Source organism: Asterias amurensis, chromosome 8 (assembly GCF_032118995.1).
Source record: "Asterias amurensis chromosome 8, ASM3211899v1".
In the NCBI taxonomy this organism is placed as follows: Eukaryota; Metazoa; Echinodermata; class Asteroidea; order Forcipulatida; family Asteriidae; genus Asterias; species Asterias amurensis.
This window is the reverse complement of record NC_092655.1, coordinates 4,631,788-4,658,826: the sequence shown is the minus strand read 5'-3', so window position 1 is coordinate 4,658,826 and position 27,039 is coordinate 4,631,788. Positions and strand designations below refer to the sequence as shown.

The window sequence follows — 27,039 nt, the reverse complement described above, 5'->3', positions numbered from 1 at the left end:
GCCAAGTCTCGCAGACCGTCAGATCACACTGATCGAAACGTTGAGCAGAAACCGGCTCTTCTTGAAGGGTTACTACAATAGGCCTACTCACAAACAGGTTTTTGACAATGGAGTCACCGAAAACCTTACTTTATATAATAAAGAGGAAAAATAACTTATGTTGTCAAAGAACTTTACGTAAAGTTTTACAAAACTATTTATGAACTCGACTACGCCTAGTTTCAGTGAGCTGCTTCAAAATGAAACTTAGTGTTATTATTTTTTGCTAAGCAAAATAAAAGAAGAATCAATATACCTTTCACAATTATAGTACATGTGAAACGTATTTTGGCTGGTAACTTTATTAAGGCAAGCGTACATCTATCATCCGTTATGGTTGTGCTACTTTTTTTTGTGCTGAAGCAATGATGGGGTTTGGTCCTGGTCAAGTTAGTTTCTGCAGAGTAGCTTAAGTGCAGTGCTCCTGAAAAATCTGGAAGTGGCCAAATATATGAAGAAATTCCACCAACTGTTAGACAGGGCGAGCCACATACTCACAAACTTGACTGCATTTGGTAGATCGCTGGTGCTTACGTTTAAGTAAATATTACAGAATAAGAATGGCATAAAAGCGATGTTAAAAGCACCCGTAACGATGAACATGGTCCGGATGGCTCGCATGTCCGTAGCTCGTGGGCCGTTGAGGCCACCAGGTGCCCCGGGGATAGCTGCTATCTGCCGGGCATGTCTCCTACTGATGCGGAACAACTGGGCGTAGATTGATATTGTGATACCAGATGGAATTGCGATGTAGATGGTACAGATAACAATAAGGAACATCAGTATGTCCCGGTTGCCCCATTCTGGGATGCATATACATAGCACTCTATCATAGATGATGAAGTTGCTGTTGAATGCATTGTAAGAGTTGGCGCCTATGGTGCTAACCCAGCACACCACAATGATTATGATAGCTCGCTGACGAGTTACAAAGTCGTAGTACCTTAACGGTCGAGTAATAGCTATATACCTGTCCACGCTAACACAGAGTAGCGACAGCACTGATATCATGACTAGCGATGGGCCCATTACACCGATGATGCGGCATAAGATATCACCATAAAGCCATGTACTATCCATAGCAGACGGCACCATGGAAAAAGTTACCAGAACTCCAACCGACAGATCAGCCAGGGCGAGGGAGGTGGCGAAGATTTTGGTCATCTCGGCGATTTGAGATGTTTTCCATGTCACCACGATACTGAAAATATTAGTTAGGAATGTCAGGACGAAGTCAAATACTATAAACCCCGTCCGCACCACAATGAGTGTGTTGATTGCCATGTTGGAATAAAGACTCACACAAAGTCTGTCTTAAGTTGGGTTTGAACAGTAAAACAGTTTGCGTATATCGGCTGCTTTTCACAAAACGAACTCTTTGCGTTCGGAAAAAAATTATCATCCACTCAAATTCTACTATGACATATGCGGTAAAAGCGTTGATGATGAACGTATGCCAAATACGTCATTGTACGCATGCGTACAGAAGCTTTCATCGAGAACATTCACTGTGCAACACTCACTGTGCTACCCAACACATTCATACACTATCTATGATTCAATAACCTTAAAGGTCTCCAAGATCAAATTAATTTTTGTGATACACTCCTTTCCCAATCGACGGAGTCCCTGCGAGTGGGGAAATCAATTTACAAGTCTCTACCTAACGTTAAAACGGTCCAAAATACATTTCATTTTATTTAATTTAATTGTCATTTCACTAGAGTGCATTTTCAATACTACCCTCTTTAAAAATCTTTATAAGTTACCGGTCCAATCAGAACCATTTGGAGGCACTGATGTAAAATGCGATAAAAATAGAACCATCTATAATAAAAACATAGCTAACTCGACGCTCGTCGCAAACCTAGGGATTTCAGAAACGCTGTTGTGCGCGCCAACTGCAGCGTCGGTAGAAAGTATTGTGACGCATCAATACTTGGTTGGTGATAACGCGCAAACGCGCTTTTCACGCGCATTTTGTAAAGAGATGGTTGTAACCGACTTTTTCTACACGGACAAAACACTTGGAATACATCAAAACGCGGCAAAACGGTTGTTATAGCTTTGGTGGTTTAGACACAACCGGTGCGTCATTTCCTTGCCTACTAAGAACTTTCCTCCTCGTGTTGGGCTGAGGTGAAATCACCGTTTAAAGGAAACCTCCTGTTTCATGGTTGTCTGACGAGTCATGACACAAATTGTTCACAATAGTTCTAATAATTAGTCATGACCAAGCTACCACCAAGCAGCTACCTTTACATCATCCTGATCATTATTGCTGTCACTTCTTTCGATACCACCAACGGGATCGACCATGATGGAACCGGGGTTGAGGGTCAGCACGGTGGGGGTGTATCCGTGGCATGGGTGCTTTTTGACGGAAAGTACACTGAGGAATTCGACTGGGTTCTAAAGACATATACGGGCATGGCTAGCGGGTTTGTCCACGCAATCGCCCCTCTAGGATTCCCATGGGGTAAATAGAAAATTATGTTGTGACATCCGAAATTAGTAATTTTGTCCCGACTGTTAGTGTTACTTAAATATGACCACTGGTGTAACCAGACACCTCCTTCGGGGCAGGGGGGGGGGGGCAGAGAGGGATACATTTTATGAATAATTGTGGTCACCGTGGTCCACTGGATATGACTGCGGGACTTGCAATCACAAGGTTGTGGGTCCGAATCCTACCAAGCTAACCGCTGATCCACAATGACAAGCACTGACGTCTATTAACCACAATTTCTTGATCTGTGCAGTTTATATTCATAATAGATTCATAATAGATGTTGAGAGAGATTGGCTGTTGCCTGCCGGCTTCGTGTTATGTCCCCTTGGGGAGTTTGCTGAGTTCCTTTGATTGGAAGATGAAACAGTATTAGACTAGGCCTATATTAGATACAAACCGAGCCAACTAATTCGCCACAGAACCTTGTAAGTGTTTTAAAGGAATAGGTCCCATACTTCAAAACATAGAGCTTCACATGCCTTGCAGGACAATACTGAGCGCTTTGAAATACCCCTATGTGACAAAGCGCTCTAAAGAACATTGTCGGAGTTGTCATTAAAGGCATACAGATACAAAAACAAATCGACTAAACCTTTAAACTGGTGATTCCTGCAAGCCATTTCATTTACACCGCTCCCGTCTGAACATGTCATATAATATTTTCTTTCAGAACCTCTGATTAACCTTTTCAGTGGATCCGCTGACATCGTTGGCGCAAGTCTCGAGGTAAGGACAATAAATGTAAAAAATAAAATGCCAGCGTCCTTCATTAACAATGATTGTCATCTTGCATCAGAAATGGTTGCATTATGCGTCATCGTAAACAATTCATGTGCAATCATTTTCAAACTAATAAAATGTTGCTGATATCATGGGCGAGTTTTTATTTCATAAGACATGTTTCAAAGTCAATTGCGTAGGCTCGGTTTAATTCTAAGTTGATTGGCAATACTGAACACAAGATTAAAATCAAAACATTTGGGAGATGATGATTGATGCATCACAAGATGATTCGTGAAGCTAGTGAATAGCAGTTCAATTAAATTTAGATGTACATGTACATTATACGCTCCTATGAGAAATTAGCCTTCGAGAAAGGCTCTGCTAGGGGTTGAAACATCCTGCCAGCCATTAACTATTGTTGCAGAAATAACATAAAACATATTAAGACTTGACTTGAGACTAGGTTCAAGGGTAAACTTATTATGCCTGAGGACTTACTTAAGACTCTAATGATTCGAAGAAAACACTCTTTAAAAAAAAGACAATAATATTAATTCTTTCAGATCGTTAAGTCCGAGGGAGGTGTCGTGACCGTGTCGTTGATACTCCTCTTGCTGGGCATTCTCATACCGATCTCAGGTATCTTCTTCTGCTTGTGCCGCTGTTGTGGGAAGTGCGGGGCCGTGCACCACGAGGACAGGGTCCGTGGACTGTCGTGTTGTACCGGGGTCATCATGGGGACTTTCATATTCGCATTTTCTCTCATTGTAGTGTAAGTGTTTCAGGCGAATTGTGTTCGGATAGGTATACACCCACGCAACCCAGGGACATCAAAAGGGACAAATGGGTTGAAGGGGTCCCAAGTTGGAAAGTATATGCAAAACCAATGTCAGCAGTCCAAGTACAGGCAAAAGAAGGGCATCGTAAGGTCTCCAATCGCTGGTGTTTACACACACAGGTGCCCTTATACACACGTCAACTTTGTAACAATGTAACAATGCTACCCAAACATTGTTGTCTTTGTTATAAGGTACCCCATAAATAATTTCTAAAGAAAAGGGAAAATAAAGCAGGACCCCACACAAATATCAATAAGGGTGCGTCTGTGTACGTGGGGGGAGGAGTTAAATGATGAGCATTTTTTCAGGAAAGATTTTAAAGTAAAATTTGAGCGGGGATGTTATTTATCAAACCCAACTTACTGGTTGTTTCTGACGGTCTTCTTTGACAGCGTTGCTGGATGTTTCACAATCTTATCCGGAGAGCGACTCTCACAGAGCGTGACTCACTTTGAAGGAACAGTTAACACCATCATGGACGACGTCCAGGAATTCCAGGGAAACTTGATCACTGTAGGTTTTACAAAAAACATAAAGCGTTTTAGCGGTGAAAGAAAATCAGACAATTTGCTGATAAGACATGCTTAAGAGCTAATAGCCATAAGTGGTGTGATAGGGTTGTGGCTGGTTCCAGACAATAATATATCAAACACAGTTTTAAGCTATTCTGCTAGTTTACATGCTTTGTGGGGTTGTGTTTTAATTGAATTTTTGTTGCTGCTTTACAAGGATTTGACTCTGGTGTTTGTTTTGGCAGGATCTGAGACAAGTAGGAAATATCAGTTTCATTGTTGATAACATCAAGAGTACTTTAGACGGTAAGTCAGCACTGCATGTCTTTGAAATGGAATATCTTAAATGACCCATAATTCAATTTACCGACTCTGAAATTATGATAATTTGTTTTCACCAGATGCCGAGAACGCAATTTTCGACCCGATGATCATGGATTTCGACAGTGTAGCTGTGCCTGTGAACGACTCGGTCACACAACTCAGAGAAGGTATGTCGCCCTCTATTGATTGTTTTAATTAATCGTGACGTTGTGAAGCTTTTAACCAATCATCGCAGTGATCATTGCCGTGATCGAATGGGATGACTTTGGTTATGGTTATACTTATAGCCGATGACTACAGCGAAAATGTTGAATAATGTGATTCAGTTCAAGCCGGATCATAGCCACTACCAATTTGGACTAGCTATAATGCAGGCTTATGGGTATAAAACACAGCCGTTCGTGAATGCAAAACATGGAACTTGAAACAATAGTTTGGCCTGACGTTTCGACCCAAGCAGAGTCTTCTCAAAGGCTAAAAGTGGAGTTTAAAACAAATGTTACGCAGCTGAGAACAAAAAGAAGAACATGTTGAAAACTCACATCAGCTTGACCATTACAGATCTCACCAATCCACTGACACCCCTCGCATCAACGGCGGGTGTGTTGGCCACACTCGTCGACCAGATCCAGACCGATGGATCAGCCTACCAGACGGCAGTCAGTGCCGTCTCCGCTTCGCTGGTTGGGTTCCGGGATACGGACTGTGCAGGAAGTCTACCGGACAGTCTCTACAGTGTTTGTTCTTTCATTCCCGATGAGACTCCGTTTATAACAACAGTGCTGCCACTATCCATGGTAAGCTGTATTGAGTGTCTGTATATTTTATGAAAATAAAGTTCATAAAGGTGTTTAGCAGAGCAAAAAATACGTGAAGAACATGCAGTTGAAAACCAATTCTATGCAAAACAAAAGAAGACATAGAAAACTTGCGTTTCTAACAACAGTTCTGCCACTCTCCGTGGTAAGCTCTGTATAGATTTTATGCAAACAAAGTTCATAAAGCTGTTTAGTAGAAATAATGCCTGACAAATTTCTTTACTTAAGCAAAAGATGTGTGGAGAACCAGTTGAAACAACCTAAACACCATAACTGATTTCTATTATCCCTTTATACAGCTTGATTCATATAATTTCACCGGCGTAGTTGTTTATCCAGTCGTCTTAGACGTTGCCCTGACCACACTAAGTGATGCACTATCCGCAGTAAGTATAGACTTCATCACAAGTTTTATACATTGCAATTGACATATTTTTGGTGATAAACAAACCATAAGCAAGGAAAAATACTCAAAGAATGGCAAAAGCTGGAACACATGTAATTAAAAGACAGTTGTGCCACTGAACATTAATTTGATGGCGATATTATAGGCCTAAAAAAGTGTACGAATCTTGTACTCTCGTCACCCTGGAAGTAGGTAACCATAATATTGGATTTGTAAATAAAAGGTTCATATTGTATTGATCTCAGTACTCAAAGTTGACCTTTAAAATGTTGAATATTCAAGATGTACGACCCAAAGCCAAAGAGATCACATACAACACTTGTGTTTGTATTAACCCCTTATGCAGGCAGACACTGCACTGAACGAATTCAAGACATCGGTGGCCACATCCAGTGATGACGCATTTCAGGGTAAGACTCAATATAATTCCTCTGTCACGAATTTCCGTTCAGTTTTCCAGTTATGTGTGAATCTTTTGTCTAGTTTTAGCTAACGCAAACAACTCTGTTGTACGTTTTGGTTCAATCCCAGGAGTTCCAGCCAATCAGGCGTAGTGTTTCTGGGCAGTATGTTCGACTAGTTGAAAAAACCTAGGCGCGGCCTGCATGACAGTGCCAATGTCAACCATGGTCATTGTTCTTGATTGAGTTCCAGGATTTTAGGGAATGTGTTAATGTGTTTTATTGTTAGTGAGGAATGTTAGAGTGATTGCTGGCGCAGTCAGTACAATTTTATTCAGAACACAAGTTGATCTTCTAGAAGGCAGCAATTTTGAGAGAGAGAGAGAGAGAGAGAGAGAGAGCTGAGGCCCGATGTGAGTGTGTGGAGAACAGACCAGTATAAAGTCATCTTTGGGTGAATTGTGTGAAAAATATCCCAAGATTGTTTAAGATTTGGCAAAATGCAGTGCCAAGTATCAGCCTACAATTATTATTGTCCAACGGTCTTTTGAAGACCCCTCCATTTGCAACGCTCAGCCTCCAGAATTCGTCTCCAGCTAGTGGCTGTAAGTTCACTGTCACTATTATTATTAGTATGGATAAGAGCCTACATGTTCAGGAAAGAGTTTGTTTTCTGTTAAACGCAAGAAACCAAACCGGGTGCGTGATAGAGAGAGCCTTGGAGTGGCAACATTGTTGATCGGGGGGGGGGGGGGCAGTCCGAGTGACAACCTTTTCTTGGGCCCCGTGTATGGAAGTGTACCCGAAGCAAGATTTGACAATGAGAGAAACCTCCATGAATATAGAGGATAGTTGATATAACTGATGGAACATTGATATACCTGTATCTTCATGTGGGGCTTTTTGGAGGGATCTTTCATCTCCAAATAAAACTTGCATGCTGTACCCTCAAATAAAAAAATATTCAATATTAATGACAATTAATTGTCGATAGATGTTGGCGCTATATTGGATACTGTCGAGGCTGAAGTAACAACGATTACAGGTGAAGTTGTGTCGGGACTGGAAACTGTAAGTTGTTCTGTAAAAGTTGTTAGTTTCACACACTTGTTCTCTGTTAACCAAATGGTTTTGACAAAAGTTGATTTCCCATGCTGGTCTAGATAGACCAGCTTGCACCTCATTCCACGCCAAAGGTCTATGTAACAAAATGCTGTGAATGAGATTTAAGCGCTTATAATACTTAGATTTACTTTGTGATTTTTTTTTAATGATCAGAGTATTGGAGAGTCACTTGACACCGAACCATTCCGAGCTCAGATCAGTGAATATGTTTACATCATCCAGGAGTTTGATATGTACAGGTAAGGGAGTTGAATAAGAGGATTGCAAAAATAATGTATTGATCTTAATAGTTATTTGAAATAAGTACAGGCCTTGAATTACATAGCGGACACGGCCTATGTTGCCCTGCCTGGTCTTGGGCATTAATACAAATTAAAAAGTTTCACACGGATGGTCGTCCAATGAAAGTGCCCTTTGGAAAATAAAAATGGCGTTGCCTCTCAAAGATGAAACTCTAGGGTCGAATTCATATCAAACTTATTTAAAAGTTTAACATTGTTTTCATGTTCAGAGAGAATGATTTTCATACTTGATCTTGATGAATCGGATTGGTCTTAAAGAATTTAATTGGTGAACAAATCAATATTGTACAATTGCTACGTTTTCTTTCAGTCGATAAAGAAGTGGAGTTAGTAAAATTCACATAGTTTTGTTCTTTTAACTTCACGTGTGAGGCAGTAAAATGTGTACATGTTTGTTAATAACGTTCTGTTTGTAGCTACGTTGTGTTCTTGGTATTTGCGTGTCTGGCATTCGTCATGGCTGTACTCGCCATCTTGGGCGTGTTGTTTGGGGCGTGGGGTTATAAGGAGACAAGACGACCCAGCGAGCGGTCCTCTGCCTCAGAGTGTGGCGGTCAATTCATGGTTGGGTAAGAACCTTCAAACAAAACTCATTGTAGTATTGCATCAAAAGCAGAAATAGTGTTTGTAAATATAAACATCTGGAGGTGGAAGTTCAAATAATATGCACAGTACTCTTTGTTGAAGTCAATATGAAGACACTTTGTGTAATTCATTAGTCGTCAGATTTTTCCCTCGTGTCATTGAGTAGACACACTCACTCCACACTCCACATGATACGTGAAACCAATGCTTCTAAGTGTATTTGCTCGTGTTGGGGGCTAGGCCTATCAAATGTTTCGAACCAATCATCAGCACATGTATTTGGGAGGGTGGGGGGGGGGGGGGGGCTTTGTGAAAGGGGAATACCGTCCCCTTAAACCCTCCCATTTGCCAACTGACTACACCCATATCAATCTTTCAACTTAAAAAATTTCACATATTCCCAAAGACACATTGGTAAGAAAGTTTACACCAATTAATATTCCTAAATTTTTAGACAGTTTGAGTTTATTTCTCTTGTGAGCAGATCCTCGTGGTGGATTTTCGTCTTCGCCATCTTGTTTTGCTTACCGTCAGCTATTTGGTTCATCTTGGGCGCCAACGTAACATTGATGTGTACAGCTATGGTGGATTATTCCATTCTGGACAAGGTAAATCATTATGGGGGTGAAACTTGAAAGATGGTAATTTTGTTTTTTACACACATAAATGCACTTGTGATGCACTGTGTACTCAATATTTACCGAGTTCTGTGAAAACTGAGGGCATATTACTTGAGTGGGATTCGAACCCATGACTTTGTAATTCTAGAGCAGTGTCTTACCAACAAGACCACCGAGATTGCCCGGTAGCTAGAGGGTGAAACTTTTTTCTTCAATTTAGAAAGTAGGTCTACCTGACATAAATTCTATTGGAATATTTTCATAGTGATGCCTAATGGTTGTATCTTTTCTTTAATTTTATTTGTAATAGTGTAAACATGCGATCATGATCGATTTTCATAATCTTCATCGATAATCAATCAGTCGATAGTCTTAATCCCCCTGGTTGAAAATGTTGTTCTGTTCTATCAATGATCGAATTGCCTTATCACCTATTCTTGCAGACTCTTTTGATCGTTTGTTTTGTCTATGATTGTTATCTCCTTGTCAACTTTATCATTGTTTGCGTTTTGGACAGGTTGTCGACAACCCAGTCCTCTGGGGTGGTTCTACGCTCCTAGACTCCGTAGTGCAGTTCGGTGATGCCCCGCTCAACTTAACTGCTCGACAATTCATCAAGTAAGTCGTATCAGATTGGCGGCCCTGGTCATTTAAACAATTTCAGATTTTGTCTACACACCTTGCAAAATAACGGATAGTGTTGTTTCTAATCAAGAGGAAAACGGACTGAAGTTATTGGGACAAAGTACAATTAGCTCCAAACACAAACGATACTAACCAGTTTCTTTTTTCTTCTCATTATTCTAAAGTACACATGAAAACATACATAAAAATGTTCAAAATTTTTGAGTAAATAAACAACCATTTTCAATTTGAAGGGATTGTGAGCAGAATCAGACCGTGTATTCAGCACTTCATCTCTCATCGGCCGGACTCCTCGATGGGGTTGATGACATCGACATAAATGAGGTTCGTTGACCATCGATAGGGAGGTTTAAAACCCTCAAGTAATATCCTCATATTTTCTTTTAATATTACTAGGGTGTCTTCAGGTACTAGTCTTGCATTTTTAGAAAATAGAATTATCTGTTGCAAACTGCTTACCAACCAAAAGAAAATGCACCCATAGTGGCCTGGCATTTCGACCCTAATAGCAGAGTGTTCCTCGAAGGTCAAGTTTCGTTCACAAGTTGTTCGACTCTTCCATAACCAATGAACGTACCCGTAAAGTAGGATCTTCAGTTTGTTTATTTGAACTCACTATTTTCTTCAAGAATATAATCACAAATGTTTTTCTTATGAACGGAAGTTACAACATATTGAAATCGTTCAGGTTTTTAGTAGAATTTTTTACCCGTTCTTAGATCATGCCTTTTGTCGACACCTTCACGAGCAACATCACCGATGTCATTTCAGGAATGACTCTACTCGGACCTGTCGACCTAGACCTGCTGATCGACGCTATCAAACCGCCTGCCTTTCCGATCCACTCGCTAGTCTATTCTACCGAGATCGTATGTGGTTTATATTTTACAAATCAGTACTGCAATTTCTCGTCAGGTTTCTCTATATTTTTAAGGCGCATTCAAGTCAGTAGTGTTAAGGCTTACTCGCACCTTTGAATGTTTTTGAAATATAAATATGGCGCCATACAAATGCTGTGAATCATCATATGAGGGTGAGACAAATAAAGTTAAGTTTGAAAGACACAAAACCAACGAAACAAAAGCTGTACAACTTTGGAAAGACCACGTAAGACAGGGCTTGTATCACTAATAGGGCAATGTAAAGATGACCAATACAAAACGGTGCAGTGGCAATGATGATCTCTACAATCATTATGCTGTAGTAGGTCTTATGTCCCAATTCCTTTCAAAATGAGAGGCCCGTGGAAAAACAAAACAATTATAACTGTTGATAATTAATACACCCCATTAGTTGAAGGAAACTACGGAGGCCTTGCCAATACAAGAAGCCATCAACGAATTGAATATTTTCATCAACAAGACCTGGGAAGGTTATCAAGACCATGGGGCTTCGGAACCAGACTTCCAGGTACAGTCAAACAATGACCCCTCGGCTATATTTCATGAAAGTTCATGCTTAGCATAAAACTTGCCACGTTTACTGTGTTCTTATGAGATTAAGTTTGTACTTAGCAATGATGAGAAACACATTTTCTGTCAACTAATTTTCATAAGTTGAAAAATTGAATTATAGTAGTTGTAAAAAGATGTGATTTGATAAAAACAATGAACAACTAAGTTCAGTTTGAAAGAAACAAAACCGACAAAATAAAACAGTATAATTTAGAAAGATCACTTAAGGGAGGGCTTGTATCACTACGTAACAAAGCAACGTAAAACATTTCTTCAGCCCAAAACGGGCTATGCATTATTATTTTCCCCTCAGCTGTTGAGATATGTGCTAAATAATGTCTCGTATCGTACATGTTATCAAGATATTAATGCATTGTTTTCAAAGTATAACTATTTGTATTGTCTGCGATATTAGGCACAAGTTGACTTTGCGAATGACGTCATCAACGAGTTAAACACGCTGGAATCCGCACGAACTGCTTTGTTAGCTGTACTGGTAAGTGCCCCAAACCCCTTGACTTGCTGAGACAAACTTACAAAACTGCCGACTGCATTTGTAACTAGCGAATTTGATTCAATGATTCCCAATTACTTTCCGATTTCTTTACAAATCTAGACCAGCTATGGAACAGTGGCAGATTTCTTTGTCGCCTCTTACTACGAAGTCGGGGTAAGACATTTATTGAATAATTTATTTCCATAACTTACATTTTTCATTCTGTATCATCATTCAATTCTGTATCCTTTCTTTGTATAGTGATTTGAGGGCGTCCTTCGCAGCAATGCAGGGTGCATTTCGTTTAATCTTGTTGACTGCGTTCAGTTAAAACACGACTAAAAAGGAGATACAAGATGTTTGGGTAAATTCAAAAGCGGCTGAAACATATGTGTAATCTACTATAGCTCACTTTGCCCTGTCATGATCAGGAGCGACTACCACTATGTTGTAACCACTTGTGGTGTGAATTCTTTATCACTGTGTTTTAGAACCCGAAAACAAACAAACAAAAATTGTGTTGGAACATTTCCCCTCTCGTCAGTGGGTCCGTGATCGTCAGTCAAGGATCAAGAGAGGGCGACATTTTGGTGCTGAAGATATAATTCTCATCAATTTTATTTTAAACAGAATTTGACTACTGATGCTTTGATCATCATCTCAAGTGGATCACATGACCTTCAGGCCATCTCAGCAGATGCTAGCAACATCATCACCTTGGTAACGGGATGTTTACTATTCACAAAGAGCAAATGAAGCAAAGTCAATGTTCTTTCTCGTTTAAAAACCAATAAGACAAACTTAAATAGGCCTAACAAGTAACAACATTATTATATGAATTACTTTACAGTCTCTTGGCTCGTACGTAGACGGCATCGTCTCGCAGGCAGAGGGGTTGATCACAGAGCCCATTAGCAAGGTAAAACAACAGTTAGTTTAGTGTTCTAGTATAGTATATATATATAGTAAATCGTTCCCAGTCTAAAATTTAACATTCATTGTTGCAATTTCACTGACAGATCGAGAATGACATCGGAAAATGTGGTGTGGTTGCCCGAGCCTACGACAGTGCAGTCTCAGAAGTCTGCGTACATTTCTTGATGGGATTTGTAAGTTGACATTTTACTATAAAATCACGACATTGAGTAGAGCGAAGAACATAGAGTAAGTCCTTCTCCTTCATCTTTTGTGCTATTAATTTTGCTGATCTATGCAACGTACTTTTTGTTGTATAGATGTTGGAACTTGCCTATTCATATTGGTTTTACCCTTACAACGATGTCAGTTGACACTGTACTCGTATGAAAAGAGTAGTATGAAATAAATGTCGACATGAAATTAAAGAAACTGAAAAGTCTTCTCTTCCTTGTTCTTTTTTTTCAAGAACGCCCTCTGGTTTTCAACTGGCATCATCTCTTTACTGTGCCTGCCAATCTTAATCCTGAACGTGCTTCTTTCAAAGTATGTTCTACGAGCCGAGCCAGCCGCGGGAAGCAGATATGAAGCAAGCTCGCCACCACCGGAAAGGGGAGTTTAGACAGAAATAAAAACAATACTTTACGATCTGTATCAAAACATCAAAATATTTACAACTTGCTAAATAATTTTTAACAATGGCGTCTGATACATTAATTATTCACAACCATGGAATTGGATTACGTAAAAACAATTACCTAAAATGTATACACAGGAATTGCAAATTGGTTTTCCACCTGAGGAAAACTTAGGCCTACCACAAATGAAATTAATGACAAGCATTTCAGGGAAAACTAAAATTTTGAATGATGTTCTAAAGCATGACACAATAACAAATTCATAAACAGCTTTAGGAAAATGTTACTTCAATAAAACTCTTCGAAAAAATTGACATGATTTAAAATGAGCATGTCTCATATCCCATCTGATGGAAGATAATAAAACTGACGACATCTTAATGAATAACGTTACCTATTCAATTCCTCTGTTCCGCATTTTGGTTTCACTATGATGAAAAACAACGGTAATGGCTCAATTGAGTAATCACATTTGACAGCCTCAATGGTGATAGGGAATATCCTATAGCTCTCTACTTTGAAGGATCGGCCATTTTGTTTTTTCTTCTTATGCAAATCAATGATACCATGTTCACTTGGCGGGACTTTCTTTTGTTCATCCCTTTGTAATAGACCTTATCGTTAAAGCACTCGGTGCGTGCACGTAATGAGTGAAATGAGGTGCATGCTGGTCTAGCTAGTTTGCTCGCTAGCTAGACCAGCATGCACCTCATTCAATAGTTAGCACATGGGGCATTTCAAAAAGGTCTCGAGACACAGAAAACAAATACGGAACTGACAGTTCAGCCTGGACTATGGGTAATCACAGGGCATTGTTTTCAAGAGAGACACACGCAAATACGTTGTAGACGAACACTATTTTCGTGACATTGTTTTACTCATTTCTCAAAAACTACAGCACCTCAGCAAGTAATATTTTATGGGCAGTTTTCTACCATCATTATCTTCAAACCGTGTAAGTTTAATGTAAAACTACGGATATTGTGTTTTGTGTCGTACAAAAAGTACCAAACCCTTTAAACGCCGGGGCAGTGCCGCCAGTGTATGAGGTCGTATATCGTGTCGTATATGGGAGAGAGCAAAGTCTAACCGGTCCAGCTGTCACGGTTTGGCTGATGCGGTCGTCAGGACCAGTTAAAACATAAAACGGAATGAGACAACAAAATAAAGCAGTTTGACATCATGCGGTTAATTATTTCACATCCTATGATGAGAGGGTAATAATACTGCATTGATGACCCTTTTGCGTCGTAAACTTTAAATTAATGAACAACCGTTGTGCTGTGCATTAAAATCTTTAGCCAGATTTGCGTGTACAGATTTTACGTGAAGCGCTTTCACGAGTTGCAGTAACGAGCCGTGAATGTGCGATGGAATTCCGAAAGACTGAAATGCAATATTTTTTAAGGTTGAACAAAATGATGAAAGCACTCACCGATAATTGGTGTCTGACGATTATCGGTCTGTAATCTATCTAATGATAAGCTCACATAACAAGTAAAAGCAATGACTGCAAATTGTCGAATTAGTATTTTGAAGAAACACACTTGAAACGCACTTTTTATGCCGAATATCACTTCCTGTTTCCATCGTTTTGCTTTCAAATTGGGGTGAATGTTTTTTTTTAACGATTTTCCGAAACGCCAGTTGTACTTTATATTATCCACTATGCTCCTTTATATTTTAAATGCAGAGGTATATCCTGCTTCATTAATGCCATACCATGTTTACCGGAGTCTCAATCCGTTCGCAGGCACCACCGCATTTTGTATTGGTAAAGAGTTGATCTTTTTTTATATTGAAACTGATGAAACCAGTTGATTTACCAGCATAAAATTGCCATCAAGTTAGTGATTGGGGAAAAAATTTTGCAATATTTATTTGAAATGAGTTTCGACGTGACCAATTTATCAGAAATTTGGTGATAAAGTCTGAAGTGCCAGAGTTGCTACGTCACAAACCACAGTGAGCAACACCGACTGTGTGTTTACATGGCAAGTATTTCCTCATATATTATACAACAAGCCCATGGTTGTTGGAAGTGTCCTCTTCATTTAGTTGCGCTAACACGCTCCCCAAACAAGGCATAGTCAAGGACCCGATCCCCCATGCCATCGCGTCAAATTAACGGCCTGGACCGTCCAGCCAACAGCAGTCTCCAGGAGATGTTTTCCGTCCAGGGGAATTAAGGAATACTATCATCTCGCCAAATCAGTGGAGTTGTATGTAGTTTTGATTGCCAGATACTGATGGTTGGAAACGCACAGCGGCAACGCCAATAATATTAGCTAGAAATGCGTACCTTATAGGCTGACATTACGATGGTTGAGTATTCACCAATGAGTGCCATCGTTTCTTCAAATAACTGATTGATCTATCAACAAAGTCCGACTTCTATAACAAAGCAACGTGCCTCGTCTTGCAATGAGGTACTTCCATGGTGCAAAGTCAGCACGGACTACCGATAATGACATTGAGTGAAGTCGCTGCGACATTGACCACGTCCGAAAACCACAGGTAAGATGAAATTGTCAAACTCAGTGATTGTAGCTATGATTTATTTTGTATTATTTTGAAAAGTTTCCATTTAGCAAACCTTGTTTCATGGGAGTCTCTTATTGACAAACAGTGGTTTGTTCTGTTTTTAGTTGTCAAATGCAAACCCTGCTTTGGGCAGTGTTTAAAAAAAAGTATATCTTTTGAATTGAAACATTTTGTTTGGGGGAAATCTATACTTCTTTGCAAATCTTGATTTTTAAAGACATCTTGAACAAACATTCGTTTTTAACATATTTTCTTAATAGGCAAATCTTGTTTTTCGAAAGTCTACGGGAACAACCCTTTTTAGTACCATTTTGGCAGACCTTGTTGATTGGAAGTTTTTACATAGCAAAAAGTTGTACAAATCTATAGGGCTGCCAAACCAAATATTTGAAAAACCTCAGCCCGGAGTTTTGCAAAAGATAGATATATAGGTCTATATTTCTACTTGTGAAAACAAATGTTTGAAAAACAACCTATATAGTTATAGATCGATTTTTAATCCTAAAACTCAAAAGGGGTTAAATCATAGAACCCACCCCAAAGGATCAACAGCTATCGCATTTGAAGTTAAATATTTGAAGGGGGAACCCCCTACCCCCCCCCCAAAAAAAAAAAAAAAACTGCCACATGATTGGCACACATTATTAAGGCATCATAAATATGCTAACGTCAGCAATTCACACACCCTCAGTTTTGAATAATGTAATTTTCGTCCTTCATAGTTATTGGTGTGTATCGAGCTGCTGCAAAGCTGGATAAATACGGTGGGGACCTATACTTTTTAAACGCAAATACACGAGGCTGAGTCTACGCTGGAAAGAGCGGGACTAATCTCGGTGTGAGGTTGTGAGGAGAAGAGCCAAGAGAATGCTAGCTATGGATGAGAACGGGACATTGCCAGTAGATACAGGTATGTAGTGATGTGATTGTGTATACTGTATCAATTTCACTCTGGATGGATTGCAGTATATAGGCCTAAGTTTTTTGCTGATTGCTTTTTTTTTTTTTTTTGGGGGGGGAGCTGTTTGCATTGAGAACGTGAGGAAGACGCTTCTCTAAGTTTTGGCTTGAACCAGAACAATTTAGTTTGTTTGTTGGGGGTCTTTGTTTGTGCGTTGGGATTTGTTTGTTTGTTGGTTGGGATTTGTTTGTTTGTTGTTTGTTTTGTTCGCCATTTTGTATTTATTTATTTATTTATTTGTTTGTTTAGGGGGAGCTGTTTGCATTGAGAACGTGAGGCAGACGCTATACAATTGGCTTTTCTAAGTTTTGGCTTGAACCAGAACGATTTCGTAGATTGGGATTTGAATTTGTAAACGCCGGATTAACGTGCCGGTGCTTTACCTACTGAGCTATCTAAATAGATGTTGGCGGTCTCCCTATTTTGTCAATACTTGTTCATGTATCTGTGTTGGGGTGCCAGTCGTTAACACAACCGTTAACCGCCGTATAGCGAGGGACCGCACCCAAGTTTACGATACACCATGGGAAGCGGCACCAAGTTGTTTTTTAAACGTGTTGTCAAAATCTGCAAAAATGCGAACTGACATTTAAAACTTCACATTTCTTTTCATAGACCCAACGGATGACCACAATTGCAGCGGTGTTTCAGTCACTCTCTCCCCGTGTTTATCTGAGACAGAGTGGTACAATTCAACCTCGTGTCTATGCCAGACGTTCCCTTTGAATAATCTAGACTTTCGCGACCCGGCAGGAATAGTCTTTCTCTCCGTTGCAATCTTCAGCACCTTGCTAGATATCTTCGTTGTGATCGTCTTCATCCGATTCAGATATACACCCATCGTCAAAGCAGCCAATCGGGAACTGAGTTTCCTATTGCTGTTTGTGCTCCTAATCTCATTCATGTTTCCATTGATTCACATTGGTCTTGTTGAACAATGGCGATGCCAGGCCCAGGCCTGGCTTGAAGGGCCAGTGTCTACCTGTATGTATGCCATCTTCCTGATCAAAACCCACCGAGTACTGAGCATCTTCGAAGCCCGTCTCCCTAAGGTGGTGCACCGGCAGTGGATCCTTGGGAGTAATCTCCAACTAGTCGGAGTTTTGTTACTGACACTTGTCCAGCTTATAATAGTCGCCATATTTGTAAATATCTTCAGTCCGTCGGTGGAATACATCACCGACCCAGAGTTGAAGAAAACGTACGCACAATGCAAATCTGACGCCACAGGTGATATTATTATGTCAGCCTATCCAACACTGCTTACCATACTGTGTTTCTGTTTCGCGTTCCGTGCACGTCGCCTACCTGAGAACTACGGCGAATCACGGCACATCCTGGCTAACATGGCCGTCAATTTGATCGTGTACTTCACGTCCTTAGGCTTGAAGCAGGTCTACCAGGGCAAGGCCAAGACCATCGTGGGGAATGTGTTCCTCAGCGTGTCTCCCCTTGCTGGATTAGTGCTGTTATTTGTCCCTAAGGTGTGGATCATCCTGATCCGTCCGGAGCGTAACACGGTGCAGGAGCTTAGGCGAATGACTCTTGCTCACATGCAGAGGCAGTCTGAGTTCTCACCGGACACCGATGGCAATGTCCGAGAGGAGAGGAAGAAGGGAGGGGAAGACACCCGTCCCAAGTCTCTACTACGGCGAGGCAAGAGTGGCTCCATCACCAACAAACACCCCAACAAGAACGGACTGCCCGGAAACGGCAGCAAGAAATCAATACACAGTGTTGACAATGGCAATATGAACTCAAAAAAAGGAAATTGTGAGGTGAACCCTTCTGATGACGATGGAGATAAATCACACAAGACTCTCAGTAAAGTCCCCGCAGTGGAAGATTCCACTGACCGTCGAAACGTAGACTTACCCAAAAGAAAGGGAACTAAACACGGCCTGCAAAAACGCTCAAGCAGTCTCTTTGTCATCCAGATATTGGATGACATCGAGGAAAAACAAAACGAGGAATCCTTGAAAGTTGGGACCGTCGCTGGCGACCATCCACTGAATTTCAGCCTCCATGAAAGCGAGAATGAAAAGGAGTTAGAGGGTGATATGTTTGTGGTATCAATGTTAGGCAGGACTCTGACTTTGAAAGTTGACGACCGGGATGCCGTTGGAATTCCTCAGACACTCGGAGGGGTGTATGTTGGATGCAAAACCAATGGGACATCTTGTGTACGAGAAACGGTAGACAGTGACCCCATGATAAACGATGAAAATGATGGCAAACAGAGCCAAACTTTAGTAATTGCCAAAGAGCAAAGCGAAGGCCATGAGGGCTATGGCGGCAAGACTTGTTCTGACGCCCAAAGTGTTAACAACAACATCAGTGCTCCTGATGGAAAACAAGAGTTGGGTCCTGCCGTCGGATTTGTAGACGTATTTCAAGACGTCAATGACGCGAATCTCAACCAACACCTCTCCACTACAGACACTTTTGAAACATCTGATTACGTCGAAAGCCCTAGTTCGGACTGCACCTTTAATGCTGAAACCGATACCAATGGAAAACATATGGTGGCTACTATCAATCCTAGTTCCGAATCAAACCAGGAACCAAAAGTTCCCGTGAGAAAAGGGGAGAAAAACGCGGTTTCTGACGATGTCTGGTTTGAAGATTACACTTCAAAAATACCACAAAGAAATTCAACTTTCCAAGTTGGAGAAGAAGAATCCCAACCCCGCATTCTTGAGATGAATGACATATTGATCCAAATGGAGTTAATAAATCCAAGTGGCATACACGAAGCTCGTTATCTGGCTGAAAACACAAAACCACAATCGGGTAATTTTCCAACTGATGAAGACACTGAGCTTTAGTAGTCAGAAGTGCTCAATTTTATAGGGTTGTTCAAGCTAAAAAAAAATTCCGCTGTGCAAAAATTGAAAACATACCAGTCATAGACTGTACATGGGAAATTGTATTTTGGCTGGTAACCATATTCTGGTAAGCATAATTTTGCTGTACTTAGGTACTTTAAAGCTCAATAAAATTGGCCTGGTCAAGTCCTTTTAAGAAAAGATAAGTAGATATCAATCTACCTGAGTATGCTGTATTTACCATTCTGAGATAAGGTCACATTGTCAAATTTCTAGATATTGGGATGTGAACCAAATCATGGAGGAATAAAACCAAATCAAGTTTGGAACCTTTCGTTTTAAATGTAAATTATATGCCTTAGTATACCCTTGATTCGAAACTGTAATGTGCAATTTTGAAAAAGTATTTGTGTTATAATATGTAACCATGTCTTTCTTTCCATTCAGTTACAAAGGACCAAATTATTGTATTTGACACTGAGAACAAATTGCATAGAATATGAAGGAGTTCGTTGCCAGAATGGCTTCTAAAACTTCTGGTTCAGAGTTGATCCACCAGGGGGTCACAATAGATCCACCAGGGGGTCACAATAGATCCACCCGGGGGTCAGAATCAATCCACCAGGGGGTAAGAGTTGATCGGCCAGGGGTCGGAATCGCTCAAACAGGGGTTAAGAATCGATTCGCAGCGGTGTCAGAGTTGATAAACCAGGGGTCAGAATCGATCAGCCAGGGGGTCAGAATAGACCGCCGGAGGGTCAGAATCAATCCGCCAGGGGGTCAGAGTTGATCAGCCAGGGGTAAGAATCAATCCGCCAGGGGGCCAGAGTTGATCAGCCAGGGTCAGAATCAATCCGCCAGGGGGTCAGAGTTGATCAAGAACATGTTGAACCAGAAATGCAGAATCCAAGTTCAAATCCCATTGTAACCACTTTCCGGGTCAGCTTGATCCAGAAATGAGTCAGACCCCCTGGGATCAGGGGTTGATTTCACAAAGACAGTCACTACTTTAGGACTAGTCTTTACTTAGGGCTAGTCCTATGACTCTTTAGGAGTTATTAATGATAGTCCTATGTTAGTAGCTCATCCTAACTCGAGATAAAACTGGTACTCTTTTGAAATTCATCGAGCAGTCTTGATCTTGACCTAGACATTTTTTAGAGTGTATAGTTTATATAGTATGATAGGTACTTCAATGTGACACAGAAGCTCGATATGTCATAGAATATTTTGGAAACAATGGCTAGGGCCTCGATTTGTGCACCGCCTGTTTAAAGTACCGTAACGAAAGTTTATGTTTTCAAATGAAGGAGCCCAAGCCAGAGCTGCAGCCAGAGTCGCAGTGTAGTTTTTGGTTTTGAAACCGCTGTGTATTATATTAGTATGTATGTCTCATGTTATGACATGTTTGTACATGATTATATATTTATCAAATTTTACCAGATAACCATCAACGTATTTATGTACATTTTAACATTCACACATATTTTGTCATCGCTTTTCACAAATCAAGAAGTAATACTCGCTTTGCTATTGAAAATCTACATACAAATTGTTTTTAGTTCCGCAGTTTATATGCTTAAATACTGTATCAGTATCAAGATATTGTATAAGGAAAAAAACGACAGTAGGCTAATAATTGAAATAAAATAACAGTTGTAGAATTGTGACAACAAAACCAATATTTATTAACTTGATTAGTTGTCAGGTGTTTATATGGTGAGAAAACTTTGTTTGATTTTTAACACAAGAACATCATTGCCTGAACCAATTTTCACTCCTTCGCTCTGTGGGAGTAGTTTGTGTTTATTCCGTGTCGTGAACCAAGTTCAAAGCAATCTATGCTGCGGGATGCGCTGCCCTTTTTCACCCTTCCATTTGTTATTATGCAAACAGTGTAGTTGTACATTAAAGCCATTGGACCCTTTCGGTACAGAAAAAACAAAAAGTTCACAGATTTACAAATAATTTACAGGGTTTACAGAAGGTAATGGTGAAAGACTTCTCTTGAAATATTAGTCCATGAAATGCTTTACTTTTTGAGAAAACGGTAAAACAATATAAATTCTCGTTAGCGAGAGTTACGGATTTATTTTAAACACATGTCATGACACGGCGAAACGCGTGGAAACAAGAGTGGGTTTTCCCGTTATTTTCTCCCGACTCCGATGACCGATTGAGCCTAAATTTTCACAGGTTTGTTGTTTTATATATAAGTTGTGATACACGAAGTGTGGGACTTGGACAATACTGTTTACTGAAAGTGTATAATGGCTTTAATGAGGGTTATTTAATGAGGTATGCTGTACTTACCTCTAGATCTATTGATTCAATTGCGGTTCAATTGTGCAGAGTGTTTTATCAAGATCCTAGATTAACACGATGAGGCGTGACGAATAGTAGATTGAACATTGTGTTCATTGTATGCCTTAGTTGTGATTAGAGGAGAAAACCAATTTTGTTTAATCGAAAGTTAATGATGTAGCGTGTCATGGATAAGTAGAAGACCTTCATGTTTCGAGAAGACAAAAGTGTCCCATAAGGATACACAATATTGTCCCTCGGATAAGTTTTCATTAAGACAATTGTTATATATGGAATCAACTATAAACCAAACATTTCATTTGTAAAATTTGTTTAATCAAAAGTAAATGATGTGTGGCATTAGGGTAGAATTACTTTCATGTTTCGAGAAGACAAAAGTGTCCCATAGGAAACACTATATTGAACTCGGATAAGTTTTCATGCAGCGATGTTTCTCAGGATGATTACTATTATAGTCTCAACTTTAAACCAAACATTTCACAATTTAAATTAGTGCTGGATCGCATGTCCCAATGACTAGGTATGCCAACATCACAGCTGAGTCCGCTCATGAAACGGATATCCGAAGGCAATTAAGCAGTATCAGTGTTCGACAGATCAACATGGGTGTGCACTAGATGGTCTTGAAGGGCAAAAGTAAAAAAAAAAAAAAAAGTTTGAATCCAACCCAGCCGGTCAATGTCATTGTCATTAAGTCATAATTTGCTACCCTTTATCTAGGGGAACTGATGAGGACAAGTATTTGGCTCAGCAATGATAAACCTGTGTACTGTTCTATGCAGATGCTTGAGGTTGTATGCTCTCTCTTGAAGTTGACAAAAGTTGCACAGAGTGGAAATTTAAGTAAATGAGTAACTGCCAAGAGTTGAGAAAACAGTGTACTCATCAGTACGAGAGAAATAGATAAAATAACAGGATTTCTTTACATATTTTGATAAAATAACGGCTAACAACTTTCACCAGGCTTACTTAAAATGTCTGAATTCAGATAAAAGTCTGAAACTTCTCATCCTTGATTTTGACAGCAAATTCATCTCACATGAGTGGGTTAAGTAAAAATCATCCCTTCCTACAGAGAATATAATGCTACTGGTTAAACTAATAAAGGTTTACATACATGTACAAGGACAACATGAAAGCAGTCAAACTACACAGGGAATATATGTCAATTCATATCAAGACTTGAAGCTCAGGTCATTCCACAGATTTCCCAAAAGGGGGATTCTGACAAAGATCTACAAAGACTGCTGTGACACTTTGGCAATTCGTCTGTTCACAGCAAGCTTAAAGGGAAGGTATACGTTTGGTGATCACTCTTAACAAAATTGCAATAGCAACTTACTGTGATAGAAGTACAGCAGTTTTCAATAGTATCAAACAATTTGAGAATTATTTTAATAATTTGGTATGGAAAAAGATATGAGTTTTGATGCACCAATATTTGAACATGAGAAGTGATTCTGTCAGTAATGCTTCTCAGTTTGTGTATCCTGATTTAGAATTAATCTTCCTGCTCAGACATAATCGCTCCGGGTTTATGGCGATATCTCACAGTGATGCGAGTTCACCTTTTGAAACGAAAATTTCACAGGTTAGTTACATGTATACTGTATTTTTTACATTGGATTAAAACAAACGAACTGTTCCAAAAACCAAAGGTATACTTTGCCTTTAAATATACATGTATAACATATAAGTTCACAGAATGACATGGTTATTTGCCATTGTGGAATACTCCAGTGTTCGGGACATGCCTAATTAGAGAATTGGCAATCTGTTTCATTGTCTTGGTGTTGAATGAGCTCAAAGTACAGTAATCTATCATCACAAGAATGGTTGTCACTCACAACACTTATCGTACTCTTTGTCCATCAAAGTTTCAGTCTATTTTCTACTGGCATTTCGCAGAGATAATAAACAGTCAATACTTTCACTGTTTGGTATATTTACTTTAATGATTAATTATATACACTGTGAACACAATTAGTTTTTTCATAAATTTAAAACCAGTGATATAATAGTAGGAACCAATAATACTACCAGTTATCATTAGCATCAAAGTACAAACAAAGATAACCATTTATATATGAGACATGCACAAAAACAAAATAGATGTACTTTTGCCTGTTCTTAGGGTCAACCCTTTATCACCTGTAACCCCGAAGAAGAAACTGTGCCGCAGTTTCTTGTAGCATTTCTAAAAACAAAATGTGCGTGTATTTTTGCAAAACAAATGTTTATTATTTGTATGTATTTCCACTAGTGAAGTAACAAGGCTGGGGAAACTCAAAAGCATTTTCTCCCCTATTGCCATCTCTCCAAGACAAATTAGATCAAAAACATGAACACTCCACCCACAAATGGCCATATTTTCATCCTTCATGTTAATTTCCCCTTTTTCTTAGGGGGGGGGGGGAGTCTAAACAGTCATACTATGAGATTCGTATTTCAGCTCCATCATAATATTGTAAATACACAACTGTAGCATCTCAAGAAGGAACTTAATGGGTTTGCTGTGCCATAAAACTATTCCAACAGGCCGAGCAACCATTCTGGTGTAGGTCACTTTGGCCCTTGGGTGCCCTTCTTGCTGGTGAAAAAATATCACAGGTCTTACCCATTCTAATCTAGGCCTAGGCATTTAATAAGGGAATAAAAAGGTAACCGGCAGGGTCAAATTGACGTGTGGAAGGCAAGGGCCTTGAGCGCACGACAACGACCCTGCAAGGTTTTAAATGGACGTTTAAGAACGAGTCACTACTCTTTTATTCCCATTCATAAATGACCTTTTGTTAAAAAATGTAAAAAAATACAATTACAGACACTTTGACAGTTGAAAATTTGAGGTTTAAATATTTTTTGCAAAAACTTTGTGAAGAGTCTGTTGCGCGTGGGTTGTGTGTACGCGTGTGTGGGTTGTGTGTACGCGGGCACGCTTAGAAATAGATTACGTGCGCTCACTCAGAACGAGATTATGCGCTATGAATTGCATTCCGCGTGATAATCTAGTGCGCCTGACACGCGAAAGCTAGCCTGTTGTAAACACTGGTCATTATCAACCGTTTAAACACCCCCACGTGATGCGCTCTCTACCAATAGGAGTATGGAAACTGTCTGGGGTATTTATGAATATGTAGTAACAAAAGGGACGTAAACCCTGTGTACCAACTTATACATAATCTGTACATGCTACATTTTTAATGACTGAGAGTCGTACCAGATGGTTGCAGTTTAAATTGAATCCAAATACTGGTTGTAATTCAAATAACAACCCCACTGTCATAAACACTGCACTTATTCCCTACCATAAAACAAGCTCTGACGCACGCTCATCTGTTTGCTAAATCTCTGAAGAAGTCTTTGTAATTAATGCCTTTATGAGGGTCAAGTCTCTTTGGATGAGAAGGCCACGGTAAATGCGAACCATAAGGCCACAAAAGTAAGATAAGTATTAAGCACATTGGAACTGGGTCGAATAAGTCATTGAGGGGTTAAGTTATAATGATTGGTAAAAAATAAATGTAACTTCTGAGGCTATACGCTACAAAGCACATTGCAACTGGGTTGAATAAGCCATTGGAGAGTTAAATTCTAATGATATTTGGTATTGGGTTTTTTGTTTTTTATACCCTATGCACATTGCAATTGGGTCAAATAAGCCATTGGAGAGTTAAATTCTAATGATATTTGGTATGGTGATTTTTGTTTGTTTATACGCTATGCACATTGCAATTGGGTCGAATAAGCCATTGGAGAGTTAAATTCTAATAATGTTTGATACGGTGACTTCTCTGGTTACTAGCGAATGTTGAATTGAGTCCTTCAGACAGCTATTCAGCGTTTCTACATATGCTATAGGTCTGGGTACACTTTGGCAAGCAAACACCAGACCAGAGTATTATTTTTAGAATGTTGTTTGTGTTTGCAATCTCTTAAATGTTACTATGCAAGAAGTTGCCCCAAACACAACAATCTGACTGTCTTGACACAATTTTGAGGAATATTTGTGCAAACCATTATGTTCTACTTTTGAAATATCTTTCCAACCATATTAATTTAATAACAAACGCTTATGTTGAGAGCTCAAAGCACCCGATCTGAAAGCAAACTGTCCCTTTAACACTTACAAATGTTCAACGAATGTTAAATAAAATAAATAATAAAAACTTAAAATATGTCATCTAAAAATGAAAGATCAGGCCCCCTGTTCTCCCTTGTCCCCTCTGGCTTGTGCTCCAATAAAGACTCACCCAAGAGGCCAGTGGTAGAGTCCTTTCCTCCTATAGATGCTGCAGTGAAGCCAGCAGTTTCTGGTACTGTTGAAACTGTGTCAGGGGCGATACATTGTGATTGGATGGAGGGACTTCTCAATGATTTCTGGTTTTGCTGAGGAGCTCTAGGAGTTGAAGAAGGGAAAAGGTACGTTTTGGATAGAGGTTGAAGGAAAATATGTCAAGAAACAATTTGTTCATTGTAACAATTACCGATCCTTGTTTTGAATTGTACGACTAGAAGAAATTGAGTAGGAAGGAAGACACTTTCTGCATGAGAAATTATCAAATCTTGCCTGAATAGACACACCTTCTTAAAGGCATTGAACACTATTGGTAATTACTATTAAAAAAAAGTTACTAAAATATTTATGCATATGTTGGGATACACCATGTGAGAATATTGGCACAAAATCAAGAAAATTACTAATGTAGGAAAAATATCATGCCTGTTTATAATATTACCAAAAAACAAAAACAAAAAAAAAGACAAAATACCCAGCTGGCCAAACTGTGGCTGTCATCATTCCTGACTAAACTACAAAGTTGTTTGTTTTAACCATTAAAAACGACTGATGTTGCAGACCTTTGATCTAAAATATCTGGTTCATTTGCAGCACTACTTTCCCCATCAGTGTATATAAATTATAATTTTTTTTGAACATTGACTTTTCTGAATGGCCCCTAGAGTCAATACAAGTACTCTTCATTAATCTACTTCATTAATCAGGAAACAATTTGCATCATTTAGAGTAG

The 27,039-nt window shown here is 39.5% G+C and overlaps 4 protein-coding genes across 11 annotated transcripts in view; 2 read left to right on the top strand and 2 right to left on the bottom strand.

Moving 5' to 3' along the window:
- Positions 1–429: 429 nt before the first annotated feature.
- On the bottom strand, positions 430–1,323 carry LOC139940817 (beta-4C adrenergic receptor-like). Its single transcript, XM_071937202.1, has one exon. It carries the CDS (start codon positions 1,321–1,323, stop codon positions 430–432), a length of 894 nt encoding a protein of 297 aa, XP_071793303.1.
- Positions 1,324–2,025: 702 nt separating this feature from the next.
- Positions 2,026–13,747, top strand: LOC139941157 (prominin-1-like). The gene is made up of 23 exons (XM_071937610.1): positions 2,026–2,518; positions 3,222–3,277; positions 3,838–4,046; positions 4,506–4,626; positions 4,871–4,931; positions 5,027–5,116; positions 5,511–5,746; positions 6,067–6,153; positions 6,520–6,583; positions 7,569–7,645; positions 7,853–7,938; positions 8,418–8,570; positions 9,071–9,194; positions 9,724–9,824; positions 10,085–10,175; positions 10,571–10,720; positions 11,145–11,261; positions 11,721–11,801; positions 11,922–11,975; positions 12,432–12,521; positions 12,652–12,720; positions 12,821–12,910; positions 13,186–13,747. The coding sequence occupies exons 1-23, from the start codon at positions 2,269–2,271 to the stop codon at positions 13,336–13,338; spliced, it is 2,610 nt and encodes an 869-aa protein (XP_071793711.1). The 5' UTR covers positions 2,026–2,268; the 3' UTR covers positions 13,339–13,747.
- The window catches only part of LOC139941159 (uncharacterized), a 26,567-nt gene continuing 11,579 nt past the window's right edge, over positions 12,052–27,039 (bottom strand). For 7 of the 8 annotated variants that reach the window (XM_071937617.1, XM_071937613.1, XM_071937618.1 and 4 more), the window contains exon 6: positions 21,317–26,408. In XM_071937617.1, coding sequence (XP_071793718.1) covers positions 26,180–26,408 — 229 coding nt within the window. In that variant the 3' untranslated portion in view covers positions 21,317–26,179. Of the gene's footprint in view, positions 12,140–21,316; positions 26,409–27,039 lie in introns of those variants that run through there. The other variant, XM_071937620.1, reaches the window with a different exon arrangement.
- LOC139941158 (uncharacterized) lies at positions 15,092–21,321 on the top strand. The gene is made up of 3 exons (XM_071937611.1): positions 15,092–15,871; positions 16,621–16,808; positions 17,475–21,321. Exons 2-3 carry the CDS (start codon positions 16,766–16,768, stop codon positions 19,685–19,687), a joined length of 2,256 nt encoding a protein of 751 aa, XP_071793712.1. The 5' UTR covers positions 15,092–15,871; positions 16,621–16,765; the 3' UTR covers positions 19,688–21,321.

Bases quoted from the DNA above. Each gene is read 5' to 3' on its own strand.
- LOC139941157 (XM_071937610.1), top strand. From the start codon at position 2,269: ATGACCAAGCTACCACCAAGCAGCTACCTTTACATCATCCTGATCATT. The intron at 8,571-9,070 runs GTAAGAACCTTC...TCTTGTGAGCAG, and splicing joins GGCGGTCAATTCATGGTTGG to ATCCTCGTGGTGGATTTTCG. The intron at 9,195-9,723 runs GTAAATCATTAT...CGTTTTGGACAG, and splicing joins ATTATTCCATTCTGGACAAG to GTTGTCGACAACCCAGTCCT.
- LOC139941158 (XM_071937611.1), top strand. From the start codon at position 16,766: ATGCTAGCTATGGATGAGAACGGGACATTGCCAGTAGATACAG. The intron at 16,809-17,474 runs GTATGTAGTGAT...TTCTTTTCATAG, and splicing joins GACATTGCCAGTAGATACAG to ACCCAACGGATGACCACAAT.
- LOC139940817 (XM_071937202.1), bottom strand. From the start codon at position 1,323: ATGGCAATCAACACACTCATTGTGGTGCGGACGGGGTTTATAGTATTT.